Raw genomic sequence first — 14,330 nt, forward strand, 5'->3', positions numbered from 1 at the left:
TTATATCAAGCTTTGTGGAGTGTTGATCAACGATAGCTCAACGAATCCCCCTTAACCATCTGATCCATGCAAATCTGAAGGGAGAAACCAGCAGCCAAGCAGCAGGCGGGTGAAGAAAAAAACTGCTTGGAAGCCTGAAAATGAAAGCAGTAAAATTGCATTGGAAGCCAATGCCACGGATACACCACAAAATAGGTTCCGATGGCTTTAAACTTGGGCATTTGGTAAAAGTAATTAGAGTATTTGACTGACTTCTCCATCGTCAATCAATATCAAGAATCAATTAATGAGCACAATTATCTACCCTGCCCCAGTCCCGAGGGATAGCCAGTAAATAAAAAAGTTTCCGCGTGTTACAGTGTGCATGCCACAGCGTGATTATCTGCATCTCAGTTGTTATGCTCAGACACTTCTGAAATGAGAGTCTGGAACGAGCTGATAGAGCAACTTTGTCTTAAATCAGGTGACTTAGATGTGGCTGTGTAGGTATAGGCATAACCTTGGCAATAAAAAGCTACTTGGGAGACTCACGCATTGAAAGGAGTGTTGTTTGGGAGGAGAGTTGCGATGCTCCCAAGAGGTACTTCCTTAGGCAGGGGGAGTGGGGGGGGGCTGTTATATCAGCATTTCAAATGGAAAAAACTTAGAAAGTTGGTAAAAGGGAAAAACTTCTCCAAAAATGTGTACATCGGGTTTTGTGTATGACTGTGTGTACATGTTATGACTAAAAGAACAAGAGAGGGGGGCGAAAAATAATGCAAGAACGTAAGTGAGAGCAATAGAAAGAGAAAGAGAGGGAAAGAGAGAGAAAAGAGCCAGATAGAGTGATGTCTACACATCTGCCTGTAAACAAGTGCTTGTGGAAACTGACTAACAAACAGACGAACCAAATCTGATACGAAAACACAGGCCCTGTGTGCACTGTCCTACATGTATACGAGCCATCCTTCCCAAACCTTCCTTTCCCCACCTCCTCTCCGACTCCTCGGCCATCTTGAGGGCCAGCATCTCTGCCTCCAGCATCTTCTGCTCCATGAGCCGACGCTCCTCCTGGCCACGGATGGCCGTTACCTTGATGCGCTGCATCTCCGTCTCAGCCTCGGCGGCTTTCTGGGCCAGCAGCTTGGCCTCCTCCTCCGCGATCTGGGCCTTCTCTGCCAGCAGGTCCGCCGTCTGCTCCGAACGCAGCTGGAGACGGGGGGGGTTGAAAGGAGGGTGCCGATGGGGCAATAGGTTGAAGGTAGAGCCGGGGAGGGACAGACGTAGTGGTGGGAGAGAAAGTGTGTGAGGGCAGGGGAGGGGAGAGAGGGAATCAGAAGGAGAGATGAGTGAGCGAGAGAGAGAGAGAGAGAGGAATATTAAAGGCAACAGAAAGACAATGATGTGGAGGAGAGAGAGAAAAAAATGTAGAAAATTACAAAAAGTAGAGATAGAGGATTTAGAGAGGGGGAGAGAGAGAGAGATACAGAGAGAGAGCGCATCAGAAAAAAGGAGAGACAACGAGGGGAACAAGGCCAAGGAAGATGAAGAAAAGGATGAAAGTGAGCGCAAAGTGGTGTTAAAGAGGGAGAGAGACAAAAAGAGCACAAAAAAAGAAGACAAGGACAGATGAGGAGGGAGGATGGAGAGAGAGCAAGCAAGGTGCAAGGTCAGTAGGACAAAAACACTTTAAGACATTTTTTGGCAAACTTCGGCTTATCAATAAGACAATAGACAGGAAATACAAGATGAAAAGAGAGCAGGGGAAGACATGCAGCAAAGATCCTCTGACCGGATTCAAACCCGGATGCTGCGATCGGGCCTGAGCCTATATGATACATGCTTCACTGGTCGAGCCACCAGGATGACACAGTTCAAACATGGTTATTCCTGTGAGAGACCTGCCCTGGCCTGCCGCACAATGGGCTGCGGTGTCAAACCAGCCCCTCGGGGGACTGGACTCAACCTTGTAGCCAATTTGACACGGTGGCGCACTTTTAGTATCGCATCTTAAACTCTGCATCGGCCTAAAAAGCGTTTTCCCCAGACAACCTGTGAAAAAGACCCTTCTCCAAGACGTTTAAGACACACCAAACATGTCCACGGGACACACTCTGAATGATAAAATAATTGATCATTAAGGTCAAATGAGTGAAAAATAAATTATTCAGAGCCTCATCTGGGTTCTTTTTTTTTTGGCAAACTATTATCTCTGGGTAACACACGGCTCTGAGAATCACCAGAGAATGTGACAAAAGATTGGATCAGAACTTGAACGTTTCCCATGCTGAAATTTGAACTGTTGCAACAAAAATGGAGTGAAGCAAACCAGCCAAGGTAAAAAAGGTAAAAAATGAAGCTTAATAGACAAAAAGGCAAAGTGTATAAATGTTGAGGTGATTAACCCATCAACATCCAACACAAGTACGAGAACCAGCACCGCAGAACACGCAGACCAGGCACTGCATGGGGATGAGGATTACAGACTGATGCAGTACAACACATATGGTGGGTGCAAATAGCAGCGGCAACATCAGACCGGCACTGCAGATTAACTATACAAGTAGAAAGAATGCTATAAAATGTATGTTCGTGCATATGATATAGGACACATGAGTAAAAAGGGATTGATGTGCGCCCGGTCCTGATTAATGCGTCTGTGATTCGATTCCCTGAGTCTCACCAGGGCTTCATTGGCCATGTGGGCCTCGTCCTGCAGCTGAATTAGCCTCCTCTCCAGCTCATCTCTGGCCCTCTCCGCCTCCTCCCTTCTCTGCTTCTCCCGCTCCAAACGCTGCCTCTCCACCTGATCAACAGAGACAGAGGGGAAGAAAAAGCAAAAGAGAAGTCGAGAGAGGATATTAAGTCAAGTCAAGTCAAGTCATCCATCCATCCATTATCCGAACCACTTATCCTGCTCTCAGGGTCGCAGGGATGCTGGAGCCTATCCCAGCAGTCATTGGGCAGCAGGCAGGGAGACACCCTGGACAGGTCACCAGGCCATCACACAGGGCCCACACACACACACACACACACACACACACACACACACACACACACACACACACACACACACACACACATTCATACCTAGGGGCAATTTAGTACGGCTGATTCACCTGACCTGCATGTCTTTGGACTGTGGGAGGAAACCGGAGCACCCGGCGGAAACCCACGCAGACACGAGGAGAACATGTAAACTCCACACAGAGGACGACCTGGGATGACCTCCAAGGTTGGACTACCCCAGGGCTCGAACCCAGAACCTTCTTGCTGTGAAGCGACCGCGCTAACCACTGCGCCACCATGTCGCCTAAGTCAAGTCAAATTTATTTTTATAGCCCAATATCACAAATTACAAATTTGCCTCAGTGGGCTTTACAGCAAGACAACATCCTGTCCTTAGACCCTCGCATCGGATAAGGAACAACTCCCTAAAAATAAACCCTTTAACAGGGAGAAAAAATAGGAATATATATATAGTATATATATACACACACACACACACACACACACACACACACACACACATACATATCTAATACATAGATATATATAGATATATGTATAGTATATTAGAGAGATATAAGAAGCTATGTATATACACACACACACACACACACACACACACACACACACACAAAGACAGAGATGTAAAACAAACAAAAAAGAGAGCAAAATAGAGAAAGACACAAATAGAAAAAAAACAGAGCGTTAGAACGAGGGTGACAGAGAGAGACACGATGAGCAAAGAATGGTGCGGGACTGAAACATAAAAGTCAACACAACAGACACAGATATACTGAGAGGATGAAATGAAAAAACATAGCCAGCAGAAAGGTCTTTTTGCTCTCTGATCGGTTCACTCCCACTGTCACTAGCTCTCTCTCTCTCACGTACTCACTCTGAGTACAAATCTTTGAGTATGGACCGATACATTTCATTGCTTTTCCTGAACAGTACAAACTTAGACCATTAGTTTGGCGTCGATGGGCAAAATATTTGAGGTAGAGACAGTGTTTTTCCACCATTAAAGAAATAAAGGCTTCCATATGCCAAAAAGGCAGTAAATCAAGCCATTCTGATTTTATCTATGGCATGTTTAGACATTTTATATTATGACATGACATGGCTTTAGGTATCAGAATTTAGTTAGGTAAATTTAGATACTCCATTTTATGATAATAATAATACATTTTATCTATAGAGTGCTTTTCAGAATACTCAAAGATGCTATTACATAAGTTAAATGAACATAAAAGCAACACACCAAAAACATAAAACACACAACATTAATCACACATTAAAAGCAATTCTGAAAAGGTGAGTTTTGATAAATGATTTGAACGTGAACAGATGGGTGCAGTCATTGATGTGTTTGGGGAGAGAGTCCCAGGGGAAGGGGGCCACTATGAGAAGGCTCTGTTGCCCCAGGTCCGGTGCTTGGTCCTGTGTGGTGGTGACAGGAGGTTGGCATCAGAGGAGCAAAGACTGCGGGAAGGAGTACGGTAGTGGAGCAGGTTGGTGAGGTAGGAGGGGGTCTGGTTACGGAGGGCTTTGTGAGTGAGGAGAAGGACTTGGAATTGGATCCGTTATAGGACAGGGAGCCAGTAGAGGTTTTGGAGGCCAGGGGTGAGCGGGTGGGTGAGCAGGCAAGCAGCAGAGTTCTGAACGTACTGGAGCTTGTTTAGGACTTTGAATTATGAATAGTAAAGAATGCTGTTGCAGTAGTCAATTTTGGATGTGACGAAGGCATGGCTCAGAGTTTTGGCAGCAGAGAAGTTAAGTGATGACTGTTGAAAATTAGTCCGAGGTTGCGGATGTGTGTGGAGGGAGACAGAATGGAGTTACCGATGGTGAGGTAGACATTGTGAGTGGTAAGTGATTTGGGACCAATGATGATCATGTCAGATTCATCACAATTTAGTTTGAGGAAGTTGGCTTGCATGACTGTTAAATCAAATTATAATTATGATAAAAATTAAATTATAATAATTAAATCATCCATCCACTGTCTTAACCACTTATCCTGCTCTCAGGGTCACGGGGATGCTGGAGCCTATTCCAGCAGTCATTGGGTGGCAAGCGGGGCGACAGGCCGCTAGGCCATCACAACTCCACACAGAGGACAACCCGGGATGACCCACCAAGGTTGGACTACCCCGGGGCTCGAACCCAGGACCTTCTTGCTGTGAGGCGACCGCGCTAACCACTGCACCACCGTGCCGCCATATCAATCATGGATGATTTAATTTCACTGAGGCAGTTGATTAGAGTGGAGTGAGTTGCAGTGGTGATGGATTTAGTTGAGATGTAGAGCTGGATGTCATCGACGTAGCAGTGGAAGTGGAGACCATGACAACATATGATGTTACCAAGGGGAAGGATGAACAGGAGAGGACCAAGCATTGAAGCCTGGGGGACAACTTGGGACAGAGGAGCAGTGAAGGAGGTGCAGTTGTTGATGCTGATAAACTGTTGTCTGTTTGTGAGATATGACTTTAGCCAGGAGAGGTCAGCACCGGTGATGTTGAGGGAGGATTCAGGGCAGGAGAGAAGAATGGTGTGTTTGATGGTGTCAAAAGCTGCAATGAGGTTGAAGAGGATGAGGACACTGAGGTGGCCAGAGTCTGAGAAGAGGAGGAGGTCATTGGTGACTTTAAGTAGGGCTGTTCCTGCGCTGTGCTGTGAGCGGAAACCAGACTGAAATGGTTCAAACAGGTTGTTGGATATGAGGTGAGCTTTGAGTTGGGAGGCAACAACACATTCCAGGAATTTTGACAGAAAAGGGAGATTGGCGATGGGCTAGAAATTGCTCATGACATCAGGGTTGAGTCCATGTTTTTTGAGGATGGGGTGACAGCAGCTAATTTATTAATATGGGGGACTGAACCAGAGATAAAGGAGGAGTTAATAATTTGTGTAATGAGTGAGGAGATAGCTGGGAGACAGTCCTTAACAAGATTGGATGGGATGGGATCCAGAAAATTTTACATTTTATTGGCAAGAGAAGCAGAAAGAGCAGAGGAGGAGATAAATTTGAGATTTCTGAAGGAAATTTTCTGTTTGACTTTTGGGATGAGGATAGGGATGTCAATATCCATGGTGACTGCCAGGTGGTCAGAGATATTGAGGTTGAGGTTGGAGAGTTGATGTATTGTGAGACCAGTGGAGCAGACCAAGTCCAGGATGTGACCACGGCTGTGAGTGGGGAAGTTGACATGCTGTGTGAAGTTGAAGCATTGTAACAGTTCCACGAATTGTATGGCAGATTTACAGTCTGTGTCATCAATGTGAATATTAAAATCACCCAGGAGGAGAACGGAAGGTGAGACGGCACATAGCTGGGTCAGAAAATCAGAGAATTCAGAGAGAAAGGAGGGGTTTGGCTCGGGGGGGGGGGGCAGTAGATTACAGCAGTGACCAAGGGAGTGAAGGCAAGGTGTTCAAAGTAATGAGCAGCAGGAATGGAAATGGTGAATGTTTTAATGTACTTCCTCTAACCAGCAGCAATACCACCTCCCTGCCCCTCGATACGAGGTTTATCAGTATATGTGACTCCTGTGAGTGTGGTCTGGTTTAGTGAGAAATAGTCCAGGGGTTTATGCCAGGTTTCAGTGAGGCAGAGAAAATCTAGGTTACTACCAGTTATAAATTAATTCAGAATGAGGCTTTTGACATTGAGTGAACAAGTGTTGAGCAAAACCAATTTCAAATGACATTGCTTTGTCATAGGTTGTGAGGACTGAGGAAGGGGTTGAGATTGGCCAGATTCACGTATCGTTTGTTGTGGTGATGGTGAGGGTAAGTGTCTGTTGGTAATACGGTCAGGAATGGGAACAGGTCGAATAGTAGTGCAATCATACAACAAGGGAGAGCTGGTGTGATTGAAGAATTCCGCAGTCATTGTGGGCAAAGGGGAAGAAGAGAGGTCAGACAGGTAGGTTGTGTGATGTAAATAGTCAATCATGTGTGGGGGACAGAAAGGTGTGCTGCAAATTAGCAGCATGTGACTACCTAGCATGTTGAGGTGAAGACCGTCTCTTCTATACAGTGAGGAGCCCTCCTAAAACAAGTCAAAGTTGTGAATAAAAGCAATGTTGTGTGCTACAGTCACGGAGTGGAGCCTGGTATGAAATCTGAGAATTCTGCTAAAAAGCCCAAGATCTGATATCGGCCTGATATCTGATATCAGTATTGGTGTCAATATATCCCTAATGTATACTCAAACTACCTCATTCTCTGAGGTAATTCTCTTTTATAATTTTTTTTGTCTCTTCATCTCTGTCACCTATTTCATCTCTCTTCTCCTTTGTCTCCCTCCCTCACTCTCACATTCCATCTCACTCACTTTTCTCTCTCGCTCTCTCTCTTGCCAACCCCCCTCTAGTGTCCGTACCTGTTTCCTGGCTCTCTCCTCTCTGGCCTGGGCCTTCATCTGCTGCACCTCCAGAGTGTCCACACGCCGCCGACGCATGAACAGGTCATGGTTCCCTATGCAAAGCTGCAGGATCTGCACAGAGAGCAATGGAATCAGTATCTGAAGCTGGAAACAGCTAGCAATTTAAGTTCACTTGCTACTTTCACTGGTCCACCAGCCAGATAGAAAAGAACAATAAAGAATGGAGAAACAGAAAATAAAAAAGAGCAGAACAGAATAGAATATCAACTCTGAATGATGGCTGGTTGGCTGCTAAAGTGGCTTGTAAAGTAGACAAACCTACTGGCCAGGGCTGAATAATTTTTCACTTTTTACTGAGGGGCTGCTGGAAAATTCCCACCAAGAACTGAGCAGAGATCTGAGATTAAAACTGGAATACATAGCTAGGCCTGTATGGCTAGCCAAGTCACTCCATAATATATTAGTTGAAAGAATACCCTACATTCTGAAATTATGATGCAATTCAGTTTGAAAGCCTTTGCTCCAGTTTGTGGTAAGTATTGAACTTACCAGCTTGTTGACCCTCAGCCTGGAGGAGTTGAACTTAAAAACGTCAGTTTTCTTGTCAACAGGTTTGATAGTGAACTGAAAAGTTGAGAAGACATGAACAGTGAACTCTCATGACTATTACTAACGTGTCCATTTATTCACCCCATCCGCCACTACATTTGTGAGACTTACTCAGACAGAAACTTGCTTCATACAAACACACCAGCACACCCACAATTCCACGAACCATGGCCGACTCACCTCCTTGTCGCTGTAAGAGATGTTGCGGATCTCGTTCCAGGGGAAGGAGCACTTGGGTGTTAGCTTGTTTTCTGGCTCGTAGATGTGCAAGCCCAGGGCATCCACTCCCAGAAGAAGATCTGTTCCCTTTTTATTCTAAAACCGAGCCAAGAAGAATCGGAGACTGGATGAAATAAAGCTCTTACCAGACAACCGCCTGCTAAGGGAACCCGTAAGTAGCTGAGGGACCACCCCTGCCACTTACCAAGCCAACTAGTCCTTATTTATACTTCATATGACAGTGGTGCCATTACAGTGTTTGGCACAGCTATTCATTAGTCAAAGTCAGACAGCGCAGTGCCAGCAGCAGGATGTAGACCCTCTTTGCTTTCAAAAAACGTTGAACTACTGACGAGGCTGAATTGAGAAAGGTATTTCTAAAAATGGTTCGGCCCCTCAGACAAAGCATTGATCACAGCCAGAACTGCCAAAAGTGTGTTGCTGTTTGTTTTGTGCTGTAAGTATTATCTATATTGACCTATTACCCTAATACACAATACATTCACAGTCAATAAAAATTGAACTCTGAAAACACGTGAATCAAATAATGATGATTTATTAAGGACTGATAGAGTACAACTCTTGAAATTAATATTTCCCTGCATCCATTTCAGAGTGCACTACACTGAAAATGACATGCCTACCCACCACTCATTTTGGCTTTAGTGTGACAAGATAGAGGGGAGAGGCCTTGGCTTACCCTGATGAAAAAGTAATTGACACCATACATGTCCAGGTCCTGAGCTATTTTTAGGTACTCCATCTCTGCTTCATCCCTGGTTCAAACACAGATAGAAGGTGAGGGAGATGAAGGGGAAGAAAGACAGGGAGGGGGATGGGGGAGGAGAGATGGAGGGCGACAGAAGAGAAGAGAAGAGAAGAGAAGAGAAGAGAAGAGAAGAGAAGAGAAGAGAAGAGAAGAGAAGAGAAGAGAAGAGAAGAGAAGAGAAGAGAAGGATCACAAGCATTTTACCAGCCTTTGTGTGCGACATCTGTCATGTTGATTCTACTAAAATGATGCCACACAGCAACGGTTGAAAATAGCGCAACTTTCTCGCAAAAAGACACACCGACACAAACACACCCATAATTCCCCTAACAGGCTATAGAGGTCATGCGCCACAGGAGAGGAGAATAATTTTGCCAACTTAACACCCTTAATACCACAACAACAAAAACAAATGTGTGGACGTGTTCCAACCCCCTATTTCTACTGCCTGGTTGCCAGATCTGTTGAGACTTCAGGGTCAAGTCAGCTAAAAAAACAATAATACTAGCTTACTGTGATGGTTTCAGGAGAAAAAAAAATCATGCCACGCTAGCGCTTAAACTCTAAATAACTGGTTTGATATAGATGACTGGAAAATTGTGGTTTAAGCTTGGCAGAAATTTTAAAAACAGACAAGACAGCATGATGGCAACTGAACAACTTCTTAACAAGGTTGGACAGCGAAAACATTGTGGCATCAAAAGTAGGTCACAGGATCATTTAAAGAGCTAAGACTCATTTCTCTGTGTGATACAATACAGATTCAACTTGTGAAAGACATTATGGTGAGAATGTGCATGGCATGAAAATGGCAAGCATGAAGGATATTTAAGATCTATCAGTAGGACATTCCAACAAAATAGAATTTTTTTTTGGGGGGGGGGGGTTCAACCTTTTTCTCCCCAATTGTACCTGGCCAATCAACCCACTCTCCGAGCCGTTCCGGTCGCTGCTCCACCCCCTCTGCTGAACCGGGAAGGGCTGCAGACTACCACAGTCACCAACCGCTTCTTTTCACCTGACAGTGAGGAGTTTCACTAGGGGGACGTAGCACGTGGGAGGATCAAACTATTCCCCCCAGTTCCCCCTACCCTCTGAACAGGTGCCCCGACTGACCAGAGGAGGCACTAGTGCAGCGACCAGGACACACACCCACATCCGGCTTCCCACCTGCAGACACGGCCAATTGTGTCTGTAGGGACGCCCGACCAAGCCGGAGGTAATACGGGGATTCAATCCAGTGATCCCTGTGTTGGTAGGCAACGGAATAGACCACCATGCCACCCAGACACCCACAAAATAGAATCTAAGATTAAAACACCAGGTTACACAACTGTTACAACTGGGCTGGTGGAGGAGGAAATGTGCCTTTAATTCTGTGAAATCACTTGGTTTATACTCGGCTACTAAGGTAAACGTTTCTAGCCATACTGCTCTTATGGTTAAACAGCCAAGTTGTCACATTTCTAGGAGATAAACATTTCTGTGATTCTTTTTGCATGTCACTGCCAAGCTACTCAGCATCGTTCACCAGTCCTTACCTCGTCCTACCCCGGTGTTCGGCGTAACAGGCAGTAATCCTCTCCTCCCACATCTCCACAGTCATCTGGTACAAATTAATCACCTGAAACAGATAAAGAAAAAAAAAACTAAAAACAAAACCAAGCACAATATATTCCTATTCCAGAATAGATTTCAAATGGTAGGAGTAGGTAACCCAGATTGCGAGCCATCTGGAAAGAAGAGCATGTGAGGGTTGTCCCAGGCCAGGACGAAAGACACTCTTGAGCAGGTGAGTGAAGATGAAAAAAATAATAAATAAAAAATTCTCACCCTCTTGGGCAGCAGCTCCTCTTGAGCCAGGAAGCCAGGCTTGTGAACATTAGAGTCATAGTCGCCATACTGTAAAATGAAGTGTATAAACAAATGAATTAATGAATTAGAAAAAGACCAAAACCCTAACATTCACCATCCGATATTGTTATGACAACGACCTGTTCTTGCCGTATTTTTATCAGGAATTGCTCATGCCATGAACAACCTGGTAGTTAGGTTGGGGAGGGGAGTCAGAGTGAATGGAGAGATGGTTTTAAGGATTTATTTTTCGAAGGCTGTAAGGGTTGTTACCCCCCCCCCCCAATGGTGGAACAATTTTTCCACTCGAGCCAGAACAGTAGGGCTATTTCCCACCTTAGGCTAAAAAAACCCCACACATCTTTTCAAGAAGTAGCTCATATCTGTTCACCGAATGATTTCTCATCTCTTTTCCCTTTAAAAAAAATCCATTCCTCTCTCTCTGTAGTGCATATTGTATTTATTTTTCTGGTCTTTTTTTCTCATTACATGATCGTTTCATCGTCAGATGACCATTTCACGAGCACCGAGGCCCTGTCCTTTTGCAGTCCTGATGTTTGGTTGCATGTAATGCAGATGAAACATGAAAAGAGCTTATTGTGGCGTTTCTTTCAGTACTTTAGCTTACTGTAGTATAACACGAACGCAACTTTTAAGAAGCACTTTAGACAGATTTGTTTCATGTGGGGTTTTTTTTGTATTGTGTTTTTATTTCAATTTTCTTCCATTTTTTTTTATCTCCGTGCAAATAAACAAATATGTGCGTTCTCTTTAGGTCTACATTCAAAGCGTAACCTCTGACAGTATCCACAAACGGCAGCAGGCAACTAAATAGCACAGGGCAGGAAAATGGTCGAGCGCAGGTCTCTGAGATGACAGTAGCGGTTCCTGCTCGGTGGAGCCATGTTGTGCTGGGAGACACATGCAGTGGCAGCTCTCTATAGTTAATAAGGGTGAAGGAGGTTCAGGACCATGGATAGACCCCTGCTGCTATACAGACGAATGCTGCAGCCAACACGGCCATAAGCTATCCCAATCACGGCACCCAGGCTGAATCAACTCTCCCACCGCCAGTGAGGTACATCCAGAAAAGTCCACCAAGACCCCCTTACCCATTTCTAATCTTAAAATTCCAGGCTTTTTCCACACTTTGTCTACCAGACTTGGAGAGGCAGAACTTTGCCCTGACAGCTATTGTAAACATTATGTATTGTTTATAATTGGCAACTGGGGCATGTAGTGTCAACTGTAACGTATGCGGGTTTGATTAGATAATGCTGCGGTGTTGTGCTATTTTCAGCTCTTTCTGGGTTCCCACTCATTTTAGGAGATCATTTTCCAGGACTTTTCAAGGACTACTCAGATGAATTTTGTTTGGATATACATGATAGTAGCTGCTGCTCACGTGAAGTCATATTGTCCAGTATTAAGAATTGTGGTGTAATTGTCCAAGTACAATTGGGGAGAATAAGGGGGAAAATAAAAAAAAAACAATTCTGAGAATGATGTCAATTTAGTCTGTAACTAAGGAGTAAGAATAAGTGCAGTGTACAAAAATGTCTACGTGTTGAGGATGGTTTCACTCCTTGTTGATTTAAGAGCTCTGGAGATGTCTTAACATGGTTAGGGGCTGCCGGCAGATGGCCGCATTGCAAAGACCACACATCTGTATTTCATGGCAGGTATGGTGACATTGATAACGTCTTGATTGTAAAGAGGCACAGTTTCTTCATTAAAAAAATGAAGGAATGCTGCTGTTGGCTAATAAAGTGAAAGGAGGTGAGGTGCTCTTTTCAGGGAGGGCTGTCAGCTTAAAATTCAAAACACTTCAAAGCGACTCCCTCTTCCATCTAAATATAAAAGCCTTTCTAAAAAGAGCTCCATAATAGGGTTAAAAATACACACCAACGCATATCGGTATTATGCCTTTTTAACTCTATTACGTAATCCTTTCAATTACGTCTTTTTAGGACTACATGGAAGAAACACTCGCCTTGGAGTATTTTACAATTTAAACAATTGGATCAATTGAGCATACATCCTGTCAAATCAATTCTTAGTTTGAGACACTGAGTCTTTGGATTTATAAGCAGCTGTTAGCCAATATAGGATGGAGTGGCAGAGACCTCAACGAGACAAAACCTGAGTAGCAGATGTCCCATTGTAAATTTATTCAATAAAGTTTATCAAATTATTGTTTCAGGTGTTGCAAAGTCAGCAATTGTGAATAGCCATAGCAAAAGCAGGTTAATCTATGAAAATGTGCCAAATAGCTGTCTATGCAAGGGATAGTAAACCACAATAGGGTGTGTGGTTATAACCTACATAAATAAACGTAATATATAAATGAATGTAAACATACTATAAACCACTTAGTGTAATGCAGCCCAGAAGCAAAGCTGTTGGAGGCTCGCCTATACTTGTCACTATTAGCTATATATATATATATATATATATATATATATATATATATAACTTTGTTAAAAGAAACACTCAATGGTAGGGAAAGTGCTCAACAAATAAGGAGCAAAATAATCCAGTTAGTCAAGTAAATTGTAAATTCTTTATGAGACAGTACAAGCCTGTTCCATGCCATAAGCAAACAGTTTGACAACTGATGATTGCTTATGGCATGAAACAGGCTTGTACTGTCTCAAAGAATTTACTTGACTCACTGGATTACATTTTTTTTTTGTGCCACTTTATTTTTGTCAATTGTACAGTTTTTCGGTTACAATGAAATGTGCTCTCTGCGTTTAACCCATCCTATTGTCTAGGAGCAGTGGGCAGCTGCAGCGCCTGGGGACCAACTGTAGTTCTTCTTTCCATTGCTTTGCTCAGGGGCTCAGACAGGAGTATTAACCCTAACATGCACGTCTTTTGATGATAGATAGACAGATAGACAGATAGATAGATACATTGATACATTATTGTCCCCATGGGGAAATTTGATTTGGCCTCTACAAAGCTAGACCCGTCAACACATATGGGCACACAACACCAGCAAACAGAAGATATAGAGAGTGCAACTATAACAGGAAAAAAATATAGAACCTGAGACATCAATCATTTGGGTTTTTGTCCTGCAGTGCAGCCTCTGCACCCGCTGCTTATTTTAGGCTACTGTTTAAAATTCCAACTGATACAGGCACAAAGGAGTCCTTAAATTGATTCAATTTGCTCCACTGAGCTCTGTATCGTCTGCCTGATGGTAACAGCTCATACTGAGAGTACAGAACATGGGATGGATCACAGAGGATTCCCTTTACCCGTTTAAGTATGCACTGCTCAAAGAGAGACTGAAGATTATAATGATCCTTCTGGCTGAACTAAATGAGATCACTTTGATTCTGATGACAGAGGAAGGTTCCCAAACCACGCAGTCATTCCATACCTGATCACACGTTCCAAAACAGCCTGATAAACCAGAAACATCATTATTTGCTCGACCGCATACAGACGCAATCTACATAAAAGATACGTTCTCTGGAGGAGTTG

The 14,330-nt window shown here is 43.8% G+C and overlaps 1 protein-coding gene across 3 annotated transcripts in view; it reads right to left on the minus strand.

The window, feature by feature from the left end:
* The window catches only part of nf2a (NF2, moesin-ezrin-radixin like (MERLIN) tumor suppressor a), a 40,801-nt gene that overhangs the window by 12,238 nt on the left and 14,233 nt on the right, over positions 1-14,330 (minus strand). For all 3 annotated transcript variants that reach the window (XR_008809832.1, XR_008809831.1, XM_056274513.1), the window contains exons 6-13: positions 10,812-10,880; positions 10,520-10,602; positions 8,910-8,985; positions 8,171-8,305; positions 7,931-8,005; positions 7,379-7,492; positions 2,663-2,785; positions 971-1,188 (exon numbers count right to left, since the gene is read on the minus strand). Coding sequence is in view for 1 of the 3 variants with exons in the window: in XM_056274513.1 (XP_056130488.1) it covers positions 971-1,188; positions 2,663-2,785; positions 7,379-7,492; positions 7,931-8,005; positions 8,171-8,305; positions 8,910-8,985; positions 10,520-10,602; positions 10,812-10,880 (893 nt within the window). In the remaining 2 variants the exon portion in view is untranslated. The remainder of the gene's footprint in view (positions 1-970; positions 1,189-2,662; positions 2,786-7,378; positions 7,493-7,930; positions 8,006-8,170; positions 8,306-8,909; positions 8,986-10,519; positions 10,603-10,811; positions 10,881-14,330) is intronic.

Source organism: Lampris incognitus, chromosome 1 (genome assembly GCF_029633865.1).
Source record: "Lampris incognitus isolate fLamInc1 chromosome 1, fLamInc1.hap2, whole genome shotgun sequence".
Lineage (NCBI taxonomy): Eukaryota > Metazoa > Chordata > Actinopteri > Lampriformes > Lampridae > Lampris > Lampris incognitus.